This window comes from Ischnura elegans, chromosome 5 (assembly GCF_921293095.1).
Source record: "Ischnura elegans chromosome 5, ioIscEleg1.1, whole genome shotgun sequence".
Classification (NCBI taxonomy): domain Eukaryota; kingdom Metazoa; phylum Arthropoda; class Insecta; order Odonata; family Coenagrionidae; genus Ischnura; species Ischnura elegans.
Genome location: NC_060250.1, coordinates 35,052,887 through 35,069,410, shown reverse-complemented (window position 1 = coordinate 35,069,410; position 16,524 = coordinate 35,052,887). Strand labels below are relative to the sequence as shown.

The 16,524-nt window shown below is 37.7% G+C and overlaps 1 protein-coding gene across 5 annotated transcripts in view; it reads left to right on the top strand.

Moving 5' to 3' along the window:
• LOC124158705 (proton-coupled amino acid transporter-like protein CG1139) overlaps nt 1-16,524 on the top strand; it is a 192,468-nt gene that overhangs the window by 160,854 nt on the left and 15,090 nt on the right. For all 5 annotated transcript variants that reach the window (XM_046533947.1, XM_046533944.1, XM_046533946.1 and 2 more), the window contains 4 exons: nt 1,399-1,596; nt 3,352-3,502; nt 10,786-10,907; nt 15,799-15,883. In XM_046533947.1, coding sequence (XP_046389903.1) covers nt 1,399-1,596; nt 3,352-3,502; nt 10,786-10,907; nt 15,799-15,883 — 556 coding nt within the window. The remainder of the gene's footprint in view (nt 1-1,398; nt 1,597-3,351; nt 3,503-10,785; nt 10,908-15,798; nt 15,884-16,524) is intronic.

Genomic DNA, 16,524 nt, shown 5'->3' with positions numbered 1-16,524 from the left:
GTTTATATTCGTTAATCCGTTCCCCAACGATCAATATTTTATTTAAATGTGGCTTCCAAGTCTTATTGAATTTCCTGGCCTACTCCGAACGGGAGCTTGTCGGTTGAGAAGCCGAAAGGTTATGCTTGCAATGATGGGAGATTTAAGAAGATTTGTAGTTATACTATAGAGAAGGGAGACTGTGATGATGGAATGCAAGTCTTTTATAGAAATTTCTACGCTTTTACAAAGCGTCAACCTCTGTAAAGCCCGAGAAACGTTTTTAAATTCAATTCACTGGGAAAATATATAATCATTTATTGCTATAATTACTATCGGCTCTAAACTTGTATCAAGGGCCTTTTTCTTGGTTGAAGCTTTCGTGGGTCATTGTAGCTGTTGGTGATGTTTTTTTCGGTTTGTTTCCCCGAATAAGTACGCGGAGCAAACCCAAAAAAAAAAACATAACCAACAGCTAGGACCTATGGCAGGAGGGGGCAGCCGCCCCCCCTCCCCCCTAGAAGCAAAAATCGCAAATGTCTTTAAGGAAGATGATATTTTTTCAAGAAAAAGAAATTAAAAACTAATAAAGGGCTGTTACAGTTTCCTTTCCTTAAAATGTTGATTTCATTCACCTTTTCCATGATTAAATCTTACCTACAACTTGAACAACCATGGCTTGCCCCCCCCCCCCTAGTTTTTATCCTGGGTACGCCCTAGGGACGTAATGTTTCACGCAGAGCAGCTTCATTAACGTTAAAATTCTCTTTCATCAGCGTCAAGAACAAGACAATCAAGGACAGCATCAAGGACAAGAAAAATCAATGTTGTTAAGCAATTCGTCGAATTTTCTGGCTGTCAAACCGCAGTGCTAACTTGGCGGTAGAAACAATTGAAGTAGTGTAGTTAATAAGACTGCCACTAACGTTAAAGTAACAACTTACGGTCAGAAATGACCTGAGCATGTGGTGCGGAAGACGCGCAGTTGCCCAGTACCCGCCTAAAGAGCTATTACAGTTTCCTTAAAATGTTGATTTCATTCACCTTTTCCATGCTTAAATCTTACCTACAACTTGAACAACCATGGCTTGCCCAACTTGAACAACCATTCCCCCCCTATTTTTGATCCTGGGTACGCCCTTGCTGTAGGTTTCTATTCGTTAATCGTTTCCCATACGATCAATGTTTTATTTTAACGTGGCTTCCATGATAAAAACAAAAATAGTAAATTCCACACTATTTAATTCAACACTTAACGACCGACCATGGTTTCGACACTTTGTGTCATTATCAAGGTAATCCAACCAACACTCTCTCGGTATTTACTATTTGTGTTTTTATCATGGATATAACCGAATTCCACAAAATCAAGCCTAAAATGATTTTATACGTGGCTTATATGTCTGATTGAATTTCCAGGCCTACTTCGAACGGGAGCCTGTCGGTTGAGAAGCCGGAAGGCGACATGAATGGCTCAGCGTCGCCGAACCCTAGCAGCGCGCCCATCTTCACGGTGGAATCAGCAGCCTCCAGGAAGGAGAAGATGGCCGCTGATGAGACTGCCGCCAACGGCGAATACAATCCACACGAAAACCGGATTGTGGACCATCCCACCACGTGAGTGAATTTACCACCCATGGAATCCTCCCTCCTCTGGTATTCAATCCTAAAGCGGCCCCTAGCTGTTCAATATTATCGTGCAATATTATGGGATGTGCCATATAACATGGGCGTACCCTGCGAGGGGTAGGGTGGGGGGAGCTGCCCCTCTCCCCCCCTAGAGGCAAAAATTGCAAAATTCTTTAAGCAAAATCAGTACTGAATTGAAATGAAAGCATTCAACAAATTTTCTTTAAACAAACAAGAAATTATATGTATTACTTAGTATAAGATATGCAACTAAAATAAAACTATTTTTTCAAGGAAATAATCTCATAAATCCCATGGCTTGCCCCCCCCCCCCCCCTAGACAATGACCTGCCCCCCTTCCCCCTAGATCATGGCTTCCCCCCCCTAGTTATGATCCTGGGTACGCCCTTTCCATATAATTGATGGTATTTGAGTAATATAGAAAGTTTTCATGGGCGTACCCAGCGAGGGGCAGCTTCCCCCCCCCCCCCCACCCCAGAAGCAAAAATCGCAAATGTCTTTAAGGAAAATTTTATATTTTTTTAAGCGAATAATTAAAAAAAACTAATATATAGAGCTGTTACAGTTACCTTAAAATGTTGATTTCACTCGCCTTTTTCATGCTTAAATCTTACCCACAACTTGAACAACCATGGCTTGCCCCCTCTCCCCCTAGTTCTGATTCTGGTTACGCCCTTGCTGTAGGTTTCTAGTCGTTAGTTGACTTTATTGACTTTCTATCTGTGAGTTGATTTTAAAGCGCGATAGTTCTTGTGTGTCGCTAAGTTATGCTTTTTTTATATTTTAATAATTAAATATAGCGTTAATTATCAATCATGTAATTATTAAAGGAAAAAGGTACAAAGTATACGGAACATTTTATTTTAAAAGGCAAACTAAGTGGTTGTGCTAAAAAAAAAACACCTGCAAACTCTTGAATAATGTGAAATACATAATATATCGCAGTTGCATTACCATTAGCATGTTTAAAAATTTATGTCCATGCTATTGGAAAGTATATTTACTGGTTTTCAAACTTGTTAAGTGTGCAGTTATTTGTTCGTCATTGAGATTTCAACTATTCATAATTAATGTTTTATACCATTAACCTCAGGTCTGTTTGAAATCGAATGCCATATTTGTTGGAGTAAATGATTTATCATTATTCATGTTCTACTTATTTAGTTATTTAATTATTATCTCATGTTCTACCCTAAATGTTGTGATGGGTATATGTGCATACTTAGGTTTTCTTGCTATGATTGATTGAGTAAACTTCAAGATTTCATTTCTATGCCCTGATTTGTTAGTTGTGCTGAATTCCATTCGGAAATATTTTATATATTTTGAACTAGTTTATTTTGTAATCACTTTTGTATGTAATATTCATCTTATGTTCTTAATGGACATTTGTCCAAGAACAATTAATATTATTATTATTATCATTATTATTAAACTAAGCGTAGAACGACATTAATGCACAAAAATGTTCATTTTTTGAGCATATTATTTAATGATCAGCGGAAAAAAGCTACTTGAATCTCTGTATCCATAACATAGAAGCAGCATCGTGAAAGTTTTTATGATTTAGCTAATATTCAGTTGATCGAATGACGTGTAAATTGCTCATGCCGTCATATTTATTGCCTGGGATCGAAGCAGTTTTCGATGTCTTTGCATTGCTATGCACCGAACGAAGATTAAATCATTTACAAATGCGCCCATTCTTTTTACCTTTCACAGGAACATGGAGACTCTTTTCCATTTGTTGAAGGGCAGTCTGGGGACAGGAATTTTGGCAATGCCCCTCGCCTTCATGCATTCAGGGTACATCCTCGGGATCATCGGCACTATCATCATTGGATTGATCTGCACATACTGCGTTCATCTCCTGGTAAGTAGGCAGGGGAAGATAATGCCGTTATGTTGTATCAAATTTAGGGGCTGTTGGCCGAAATATGACCGTTTCGTACATTGGATCCTTAACCGAGTGCTTGGATCAATAACGGTTCGTTACACGGGGAGCACGGTCAAAAATAAAGGGTACTATTTTAATGGTGTCGTGTGTTTCCGGTCAATGAAAGTAATAAGTCATGATCCTATATTCATCGTCAAGAGGAATCCCAACACATGCCTGAGCTCACGGTGGACAGCGAAAATTACGGGCAGCTGAGAGGGCGCAGACTTGATATAATTTGAACGTACAGTCACAGGCGTATCCAGCGAGGGGCAGGAGGGGGCAGCTGCCCCCCAGAGGCAAAAATCACAAGTATCCTTAAGGAAAATAATATTTTTTCAAGCAAATGAGTTTAAAAACTAATAAAGAGCTGTTACAGTTTCCTTAAAATATTGGTTTCATTAACCTTTTCCATGCTTAAATCTTACCTATAACTTGAACAACCAAGACTTGTCACCTACGCCCTCGTTTACGCCCCCCCCCCCCCACGCCCTGGGTACGCCCTTGCATACAGTCTGTGTGTTCATAGAAATGATCTTTCCGAACGAACTCGAATACAATATTTGGCCTTTTTTGTGAGGAAGTATTATCTTATGTATCATTCATTAGGCATTTCACACCAAAGTTATGCGATTTTCATTCCTAAAATGACCAACTTTTTGAGCTGTCAAGCATGCAATATGTAAAAATTTCCACGCAATCAATTTTTTCTTTCAACTTTTTTATCTCTCTAAATTGAATGTTTTTGCAAAAATTAAAATTGTTCCGATTCACTAGTCTCCCCCCACACTCGTTCAAAGTCGGTGCCCCAAGAGCGCACTACTTTGAAGTGCATTCCCTCTCTGGTACTTACGTGTAATTTTAACTTGTATATTGTACATCTTTTGCATTGTAAACGTTTATCTGCCGTTTTTAAATATGTTTGCATTGACGTTAGGTGGAAGAGGGTACTTCTTAGTCTCAAGCTCGCCCGAATAAAGACATGTTATTATTATAATTACTTATTTAAACGTAAGCATATTTCTCCACCATCTTCGCAAAGCCTGGTACCCAAACTCGTCTTTCTTTCTCCCCGAAATTTTCCCCATTCTTCGTAGAGCCCACTTCTCAAACGCCCGCTATCTATTTTAATTCGCTCTCCCAAGGTTGAGGTTTCGGGGCCGTCCTAAGCCAAGGTTCTCTTCGAAATCCTCGCATCTCTGCCTTAGCATATGAGCGTGAGGATTCTGAAATCGGTCGTGTCCGCTCACTAACGCATGTCGTGGCAGAGAATTATTTCTCTGTTAGGCGCCTCACTGATATTTTTTCCTATCAATACCCTTTCACGACACTGTTGTTTCTTATGTCTTCATTATCGTGTGGTTCTGATATTTCAATCCAATTAAATAACCCAGTAGCGTATATACATGATATGTTCGTGATGGAGGGTACAAGATTAATGTTTATTAGTAAAAAAAGGCCCGCCATATTTTTTTCTGAAATAAATTTGAAATTATAGAAAGAAAAGTGTCATAGTAATAGTAGATGGAGGTTCTATGATATCTCCCAGTGGCAATAGGTGGACAGCCTAATGGCTAAAAATTGTCGAAATTTCCGGGGCAGGGCCTTTTGCCCTTCTATCTCGTAATTGAAGTAGACGGGAAAAACTGTTCTCCTTAATAATGCATCAATATCTTTAATTTCTCGACCCTTAGTTAATTTTTAGTATTGTGTATTTTCCGAATAAGATATATTCTGATGGACGATAACCAATGAGTGATGAAAGAAGCAATATAAATACAAAAGAAGGACAAAGACCATTTTAATGGGGATAAAAGCCTCAAAATTAGCCTATTGCGGAAGGAGTCAATGAGGAACTTGCATGGGTCGTAGATTGCTCTAAAAACTATTTTATAAGTCAAATGGATACATTAGCTCGCAAAAATACCTTCAGTTTCTCCATTCAACATCAAAAGAAATAAAAAAATTGCATTTAAAATCGAGAAAAATTTCTCTGAGCCGACCACTGCGCGAAGACACCCGAGCGTTGCCGAGGCCAGGCGTGACGTCATAGGTGCCTAAACAACCGTAGGGAGTAGGGAAATACGCTGAGCGCATGGTGTAAAATTTGTTTTGAGGGAGTATTTAGCTGCTCATCGTCACTTTATTTTGTTCTGTTATTCTTGGGAAAGTTTTCCTATTGCTATTGTGCCTAGATTATTACTTGGGATATTAATAATGCGGCATCGGGATGAAGTACAAGCGTTTCACTTCGTGTGTTTTGATTACCAGAAAAATGGATGATAACGTTGCCACTCGTTCGAATAGTACACCTGAAATTCATCTACGTCCACATAATACCCCGCAAGCCGCCTAAAAGGCGTGTGGCATGGGGTGTTAGGACACCAGCCTTTTTTTAGGACACCAAAAATTGATGCCACGACACTCATGGAATTTGAAATGACAAATTATTGCTATACGTCGGCGGCAAATCGAGTTGTAAAAGAAACTTGTAATACTGGAGGATAACGATCGTAAGCTGTGCTGTTGACATTAGAGTAAGCTGTGCTGTTGAATTTGGCAACGCCGGATTAACGGAGAAGGTAGTCCTATCCGTCCTACGGTACGAATTCACAGAAAAACAGTCTGCACACAATCCACATGTGAGATCGCGAATCGGTTCCGCTGCCAACACACACACAAGCTACTACCTATTTCAATAATATAGGTAAATCCATAAACAATATACTAGCATATACTAAAATATAGCATATAATAAAAATATAGTGGGAAATAGGCAAATACTCTTATCAAAAACTGGGTGTCACTATCACATTCTTATATTCATCACGTACAACTTACAATAGCAGAACTCGTTATGATGAATACAACTATTTATTCACTGATTTAAACCCTTAAATTAGCCCACACAAGTGACACAGGTGACACTTCTCACTACTATTCGTTGAAATAATGGAATAACAAACTTCACACACAGTTTTTATTTCAATAGCGTGATATGAGCGTGATCGTGAAATGTCATATCTACGGTGAACAACGGAGATTAGCACGCCACTGACAATTTTTACACTACTGTTAGACATTTATCGATAGCGTAATAGCACTTTTTACAATTCAATCACGTTGGAACACTGATAACTCTTGGCCGATATTTTTCAACCTTGTCAAACTTTGGTCATTACAACCACTGGCACTGTGATTCTTTGCAGTAGCTTAACGGGAGATGTCACGTTGAAAATAACACTATTTTGGCACAAAAATGTTCCTAGATGTCTCCAATCAGCGAGCAAAAGTTGCATTGACTGGAATTCACCCCATAATACAACCACACCCCTATGAAAAAATTGTATAAACCTGTTTCAAAATTTTATACAATTTATACAATTACCATGGTAATTGTATAAATTGTATAAAATTTTGAAACAGGTTTATACAATTTTTTCATTGGGGCAGACAGTCCTAAACGACGAATTCTCCGGTACCTACGAATAAACGGATGAAGCTATTGTATATAAAAGCTAAGCGGACATTAGTAAACATCAAAATCGTTCTAATTACATACTTAAATGAATGATATGCCGTCGATAACATCAACTTACAATTAACGTATCCCCCTTCCAATGGCCCTGGCTCAGACTCCTACAACGATGTTATTTAGGTATTATCAAATTTTTGGTTTAACTTCTCCAGTTTTATATTTTATGCCCTTACTCAGATATTAATATTATAAATAATGCAAAATACGAGGGCTTCCAAGCCTCTTTCGTCGGATATTTATCTTTAAATATAAAATAATCAACACGTCTAACAAACGAAGCTCTCACAACTGCTGGCAACTATTACAAACAATCACAACAATATGTATGATTTTACACTTTCCCGGCGAATAACTACAGAAAAATCTTCTCGGGATTGCGCGCGGGTTAGATTATTTAAGAGCGCCGACGTTTCGGGTACCGACTCGCTACCCATTCTCACGGCTACTCAAATGAGAAAATGCAAATGAGAATGAGTAGCCGTGAGAATGGGTAGCGAGTCGGTACCCGAAACGTCGGCGCTCTTAAATAATCTAACCCGCGCGCAATCCCGAGAAGATTTTTCTGTAATCACAACAATAGCTTCGCGCGGTGTTTAGGCACCTTTGACGTCATCGAGGCTTCGTCGGCAGTGGCTTGGGGGGTGAGGGAGTTTTTCCCGCGCTTTAAAATTCGTTATATTTATCATTAAATATCTCGCGAAGGAAAACTCAGATTTACATGCGGTTTTCTTTGTTGTATTCAGAAAATAATTTTCTGTCCGCCAATGAAATAAAAAAAATTCATGCAAGTTCCCCATTATGAAAAACAGAATCCAAACTGTCGACAGACACCTCTTCCCAACATCCTCCCCTTCTGCCAAATGTAGAACTTACATGGATGCGAAGAAGAATTCCTACCTCACTAGATTCCCTTGAAAAGGCGTCCAGTATCGGTCGGGAAACGTTGGGGCCACCCAAATATTGACGGGGCCAAACGTTTTTGATTACCATGACGACCACCCACGAAAGTTTTAATGGAGCATTGAAGATTTAGCCGTTCCTCAAGGATATGTCCTGCGCGAATTTTTTTTTTCGTTCTAGAAAGATCATCCCTCTCTCACCCTTGTTAGTAAATCCTGTTTCATCCCCATCCCTGTCTCGTTTACCCACTAGGATATCGTCGTGATCATATTATCCACCCTAAAAACCTGCTCCAATCTCTTTTCATATCAGCTTCGCATACTCACGTGTACCTTCCTTTTACACCTAAGTCCTAAAAAATTTCGGTTGTGTACCTTTCCATCCTTTCATCTCTAGTATTTTCCACCTCCATGTGTCGAGCTATTTCATCTTATTTCCATGCACACGATGACATCCTCCGTAGGCCTTCAACATCGAAGGTTAAAGCAAGTAGCAAATTACAATGACGGGTCTGAATATATTACCCATAGTGTTATCGAACCCGCGATTCACAGTTTGGCATTTTTACCTCCCTCACCATAAAATCTACCCTCTTCTCCCTTCCTTAGGTTTTATATTAATAAACACTACAATGTGTGGATAGATGCAAAATAATACGCGAGTGATTACTAGTTCACCTCATACGAGGTGTACGAGTTCTCTCGCATATGATTGACTACCGCCTTTTATTGGACGTCTCCATTTTTATCGCTGTTTTCTTTATGTTTCTTATGTCTTCATTATCGTGTGGTTATAATATTTCAATCCAATTAAATAACCCAGTAGCGTATAAGCATGATATGTTTGTGATGGAGGGTACAAGATTAATGTGTATTAGTAAAAAAAAAAAAGGCTCGCCATATTTTTTTCTGAAATAAATTTGAAATTATAGAAAGAAAAGTATCATAGTAATAGTAGATGGAGGTTCTATGATATATCCCAGTGGCAATAGGTGGACAGCCTAATGGCTAAAAATTGTCGAAATTTCGGAGGCACCTCTAATAAGCACTTGGATGCTCCTAAAGTACTTAAAAAGGTTCATAAGTTATACGAGAGCAGCATTCGTAATTATTATGTCTTAGAAAGGAGCAATCGTCCAAGCCGATGGTCTTTGCGGCGCGAATTGGTCACCGACTATTAATCTTTAAGTTCCAAGAACAAAGAAGTGAAAAACCAAGATTCCATATTGATAATCTCTATCGTATTAGTCTCAATCATGTGGAAGTTCATTTTGTCATAAATCAAAAGAAAATTTTTGTTATTTTCCACCATTATTTTCAGATGTTACTAGTTTCGACGCAGTGGAGTCATCAGTAACCCTAATGATGACGCCGCTTCGTCGAAACTATTTGTACCTGAAAATAAAATGCTGGAATAAAACGAAGATTTTCTTTTCATTTACGATTCCATCTTGAGTACTCAAGTGTCATAGCTCTGAGAGCAGTGGTGGATACGGAAAAAAAAACTCAAGGGGCGGCGCAAAAGCTATCTTGAGCTACCTTTACTTTTATCGTAATAAAAAAATAATCACGTCACATGCAAAGTTTGAGAAATAAGTTTTCTTAGATATTACACAATTACTTATACCACTTCTTTTTTACAGAGCGCGACCCGGGTTTCGATGAATTATCGTCATCTTCAGGCGCAAATTATGATCTGTTTATCTTATTATTGTTACCTAATTACTTGATGAATTTAAAACGGACGCCAGAATAGGGGAAAAGGATGTTTAGAGATATTCATTTATAAGAGTACTGTCCTGACTTCGAATAATTTTTAAAAATTTCTAACTGCTCTGTAGAGTCCAATTCACGGCGGTCATTGCAAAATTTTAAAATATTCATTTTAAAATCGCTTCTATTTGAAATTGCATATCAAATATTTAACAAAATTACTTTCAAAAAGTAATAAATTATATTTTTAAGAAAGTTTTATGTAAACTTATTGTACACGTATAAAAGACGATGCCATCTTATGATATAAAAAATAGTTTCAGTTGTGATTTTGCAATGTTCGGCAATGTGGGCGCCGCGCAAAGGGGGGGCGCCCCCTTCTGTATCCGCCACTGTCTGAGAGTCTATTCTTGGAGGATCACGATATTAATTTTTCTGCAGATAGGGCGTCGGTACCGGGGCGTGGACTGGTTATCATTGTCAGTGGCGCCGACTCCATGGGGCCTTAGGGGGGCCGAGCCCCCTCAAAAATTCGTTATGGGTGTGAGGAAAAAATGTGTCAAGGCTTGTTGATTTTCTCCGTAGTGTCCAGATATCGAGATTCGAGTTATCAGGGTGCTAATGTTTTTCAATTCAATTCTCAAACCAACCGGATACAGCTCTTATTGGCCATTTTACACCGGGGTGTTCAACAAATGTAAGAAGTAAACGTACACAAACGACCATGCCCTGGACCGGGGAAACCTACCCAGGCGGGACTCGAACCCGCGACCTCTTGTTTGGTTGGCGAGAACGTTACCCCGCCGCCACCGAGGCCGGCAAAAGTTGATCATATAACTAGATGATTAAAAAACTTAAAACCCACTACTTATAAAATTTCCCGGGGCAAGATCCCCGGTTTGGGCCCCCCAAATATTTTTTGTAAGTCGGCATCCCTGATCATTCTCGGTAGCGCCGCGGCGCGCAATAGTATCAATTATTCCATTACCATCAACCTCCAATCCATGATAGTTTTCGGCTATCCTTCAGGGGTATGACTAATTCGTGTTTTTCTCTTATCCTTCCTTCAGGTGAAGTCGCAGTACGAGCTGTGCCGCAAGCGGCGAGTAGCAAGCCTCAACTACCCCGAAACGGCGGAAGAAGCTTTAAGGGAGGGACCACCATTCATGAGAGCGTGTGCTCCTTATGCTGGGTGAGCCCGCGATTTTTTTATTCATTACATATAGCTACAAATAGGTTATTGCCTGGTGATTTAAATAAATGAATGAAAAGTCAACCTATCGTAGAACGAAGTAGAGAGGCATTAAATACACATCTAGTATAAAAAAGTACGTTAATTCGAATATCATGCAGTTAACGCGACAAATCCACGGAGAAAAAAACCATTCGCCTTGACCGGAATTCGAACCCCGATTCCCCGATTTCCGGTCGAGTGCTCCTGCAAGTTAAGCCACCGAGGCGTCGTTCTCCTCAGTGGAAATTTTAGGACTACTTATACCGGACAAGGTGGTATGCTGGGCATATGATGCCAAAAGCAGCCCAGATCGTGCGCACAGCGCCACAGCCGGAGAGCAAGCCCGAACTTTGAACACGAAGAGGCGTTCGCTCTTGACTAATTAAAGTATACTGGGAATAGCCATGATGATAATTTCACGGATTGTGCATTGCGGGTGACACCGTAAAGTTATCCCCGTGGATATTCCCGGTATACTTCAATTCATCATTCAGTTAACAAATAAAGTTTCAACCAAATAACTCAATTTCCAACTCTCCTCAATATATCACAATGACGTCAACCAAGAATCGATGAACACTTGCAATTACAAATTTTAGTATTTGCGGGGAAGATCTTAAGGTCATCAAGTAGATCGTTCCACTCCTTAATTCCTTTATGCTGGACGGATTTTTTCAAAAAGTCCGTTTTTTGCTTCTTGAACTTAATTTTGAATAAATGATCGTTCCTTCCTATCGAGCAAGGCGAGTCCAGCTTTTGACCCATTTTCTTCCAACCCCGCTCCTTTATAAAGGCTCAATGGATCCCACATCACCTATTAATAGTTCTTCTCACTTTAAATCGTTATTTATCGTCTGCCATTACCTTCGTTTATTCACGCTTGGATTGCCTGTTACAAAGTTGGGCCTTCGCTCCTAGTGGGCCTTTTTTCTATAATTTCGAAAACCTATCAACTACGCTTCACACATGAATTTGGTTTCATTTTTTAATATTCTATCTTAATTTAATTCTTCTTCTTCATTTAAGATGGGTGAAATTTTAGAAAATAAATTATCCACACAATTCGTTGTCGGACGTGGCTTCATGGAATGGAATTAATATAGTGAAATCCAAAAAGTTTTTATAATTTCGCATAAAGTAATACTGTACTACCTAGATTTCGACGCGGCACGCAAATTATCAGTAGACCTTACATTGTACAGTACTAATTCATTTTCAAATCATTATTTTGAAATAAATTAATATTTTTTCTAATTTTTTATGTAATTTTAATTTTGAAATTAATATTTTAAATTAAATTAACCTAACAATTTTATTTTAAAATTTTTATTAGAATCTTATTTTAAAATAAATTTATATCCTACGTTGTGATTAATTTTCAAAAGCAGCCGATTTTATATTTTTTCTACGCCGTTTAATCGTTTAAAAAATATTAAAACGGTTGTTTTTTTGGACGAAATGTTACATCTTCCACTGTTGCTAATGAAATGCTTAACAGTATGTCTTTTATCCTCCTATTGTTAAAAGTAACGTTGCTAATCTGATGAATGAAATCTTATCAGTCTCCAAGAAATATAGCATTTACTGAAATCAATCATTATGCTGAACTTTTTACCAAAAAATGTGCTGAAGTTCTCAGAAACATCCCAGTCTTATTGATTTTTATAGCGTGATAGCGGGTGTGTCACGGATTGTCTTCTTTGATAGAATCAACTGTTTTGATTTAGATTGTCAACTCAATCGTCACGATATAAAACCATTGTTTTCCTGCGACAGATAACTTCCTAAGATGAGTTCACGTCAGTGATTGGAATATTAAGAAAGTAATCCGTGGTAATACGCATTAATTTAACCATTGTTTTCCTGCAAGAGATAACTTCCTGAGATGAGTTCATGATAGTGATTGGGAGCAGTGGCGTAACTATGGGGGGGGGGGGGGGGGAAGAGGATCCACCCCCAAAGCCTGAGAGAAATCAAAAAATTATTTAAAACTACTATCTAGTTTTGTCATGTCATAACGACATCTGCTTAAAGTTAAATCTAAAGTGCCAACATTATGTCAAATGTATTTCCAGGCATGTCATTTTTCAAAAATTTTCCCGGACCCCGGAACCTGGGGGGTCACCCGGACCGCACCAAGCCACTCGCCCCCCGCCCCCCCGAGCCTATCCCTATTTACGCTACTGATTGGGAGATTAAGAAAGTAATTCGCGCCAACTCCGTTGTAATATGGAGTGGTTTTAAATTTGGACCTACCATAATATATTTGGGTATAAAATTCATTAAAAATGAAGGTAATGGAATTGAAAAAAAGGAGGTATAATTGCACCGGTTGATGGATATTGGAAGCTTATTTATTATTATGGTGTTTTTAGCGATTATGGTCGATTTTGATGGTGGCAGAATCTTCAAATGGTGTAAATCTGCACATTCTAGTCTTTGGAGGAACGTGGGTTTTTCATCTCAAGAAGTTATAACTGATGAATATGCTCACATTACGTAATTCGTTTATTGTCGTTAAAATTATTTTTTTGTATTTGAATATTTTCTGTGTTGCCAACTTAAAAATCTTAAAATAAATAGGTTTTTTTCCAGTATTTTACGAATTATTTTCTTAGCAAATTTTTCCACGTCGCAGGAACGATCTTCAAATATATATCTATCTATTGCATTTAAAAATGGATATTAATTGGATCTTGAGTGCACATTATACAATTAACTTTCACGGTCAATCATACAAGTTCTTATTTCTCTAAATAAGGGAAATGTATTATGGCAAAATATTCAGAAGTCAGAAACCTAACATCCTTGAAATATTCCTGCGATTTTAAATGTATATTCACGTAAAAATGTTACGTAGTGTTAGCCTTTTATTTGTAATCCTTTTTTTAGAATTCCAAGTGTGTCGTTAAGACCATGTTTGCACTTAATAAAGGCATTTAAGCCAAACTGTGTTTACCAGTGCTATTGCAATGCCAACCTTGCGTGAAAACTATGCAAAATTCATAACCAATCTGTTATTGGTAACATTCCCAGACTTACGTCAAATCCCGATAATGTCCCACAGTTTAAAAGCCCTTCCGAGCTCTGGCAGTGAATGCCTTTTATGTGACAAAAAAACTTAAAATTTCCACGCTTTCTATAGCGGTGTATATTTCAAAATATTTGAAAATCAATAAATATGATTTGCATGCATCGTTTTAGTTTTGTCGCGTAAATTACATTGATAAATATTAGTGTCTGGGTTTTCCGAGAAAGTAATACATATGGTCCGAGTATTTATTTCGGTCTCTTAAATTTCATTTCCCTGTTATCCGAAATTTCATTAAATTAAGATAAATATTTCGCTGAAAGCAGCAGATAACACTGGTGATGGAGCAAGAAATGAGGCCTCGAGGGAATTTATGGCAAAAAAATTAGAAGCCAAAAAAACCTCTCGTCATTGAAATATTCCAGCGATTTTTAAATGTTAATTCACGTCAACATGTTACGTGGTGGTAGCCTTTTATTTGTAATCCTTTTTTAGAATTCCAATTGTGTCGTTAAGACGATGTGCGAATTGTTGCAGAGCTGTGGGAACGAGTTTGAATTAAAGCGCCGCGCAAGGCTATCGTCACGTGGTGATTCGCATCAGAGCCAGTCGGGGCGCTGGCATCGCCATTGAAGCCATACCTCGTCCATCGACAGCGAGCGCTGCGTTGATGAAAATTATCACTTCGTGTCTACACATTCAAAGCACGCGGGATGTTCAAAAGCCGATCAATAGTGAAAACAGATTGATAGCATTGTAGGTGGAGAGGCCATAGTGAGGGAGTGGTGGTTTAGTGGTTCAAACCCTCACCCTAATTGTTTGAAAAATATATTTTTGAGCATACTCCCTCTAACCGAACCATTACCAAGAGGTACCACTCAAAAATGTTTATGGCTTGGGCTAATGTTGGTGGTACAGATTTTTTTTAAAGAACTTGACTGATTCTACCACGTAGAATTCCATCAGGGGGATGTGCAGGAAGATGTCTCTTGATTAATAGTGGTTAGAGCCTTCTTAATGTTGGAGGAATTCTCATTAAATATCTATCTCCTAATATTCTTGTCGACCATCAGGATCATGCAGATCGATACTGAAATTACAATCGTGAATTATAAAATTACGAAGTTGTTGAGAGGTCTCTTGAGTTACATCAAAGTTAGGTGTGACAACATTCTGGTGAAACAATGGTGTAAACCACTAGGTTAATTTTAACATAGCATTCTAAATTTAAAGTGACGTTGATACTGTGTGCGGCTTTAGCATCATGAAAATCCTAAAGTTAATTTGGAATTATTAAAGTCTATTTTACCCAAGTTTAATCATAAGTTAAATTTTCTTTAGATATCCTTCAAGGAAAAATCATTTATATCTTAATCGTTAACCCTCGTTGGTTGTGTGCCTATTCGAACCAATCCTTGCTTGCTATTGAAGTAAATGTGAAGAATTGTATGAATGTTTAACCCAAAATAAATTTTTGGATTTAACGTTTGATTTTAATTAATAACAGAAATTCAGATGCGGATTTCCTTTGAAACGTCGTTACTATTTTTTTGTTATTGGTAAAGTTTAATATAGATGCTAGTTTTAGTCTTTACTTACTTAATACCAAGCAATGTTTCGCAATAGGTAACCTTTTGATGACACAAGAAGATACCATAGTCATTTACGATGGTCATATTGAGAAAAACATTTCATAAATTCTGTTGGAAACATACTTAACGATTTTGCATAAGATTTTGGCTTATCATTTTTCATCTTGAAATTAATGCTTCTTATATTTTTTGAGCTTTGAATCTAATGTATATCGTATTGTTATAGGCACATAGTGAATACATTCCTGTTGGTGTACCAGCTTGGCACGTGCTGCGTTTACATCGTCTTCGTTTCAAGCAACCTCAAAGATGTAAGTATGATTTCCTTTAAAATGTTTGAATCGGTTACATTGAACTTGATCTCTAATCACTGCGACGCTTTTGTTCTTAATGGTACGTTATGTAATAACATTCTCTACAAATATAAAAATATTGTATTGTATTTTCTTTCAAGTTATTCTTTTATAAACATATTATTTTTTCACCCAAGAATTGAGGATGAAATATGAAACTGTAAGTTGGGTTTGTAAGGTATGGGCCTTTGTCTTTTTTAATGGAAGAGGTTGGTGTCCCAAATTATCAAGTGATGTGACAGAGTCTTTCAACGTGAGGGAAATTATTAAACTCTAATATTTGGGAAAGTGCTTAATAACTTCGATTAAGATTTTTTGTTATCTTTAATACAATGAATTGTTCGCTAACTATGTGAAAAAAATATATATGTATTCTGCACATTATTTTACTTGTTCTTGATTATTTTATTTGATATAGACCATGATAATTCAAATAAGTGGTGTGATACGTTTTCGTTGGCATAATTGAACTCAAATTGCGTCGACCTAAATAACTGGAAAAATATTAACTTAGAATTAAGGAATCAAATATCCGCACTATCTGAATACTAATTTTGTTTCTCGAGGTTTTTTTAAGACATGCCCTTACAGCAGGGTTT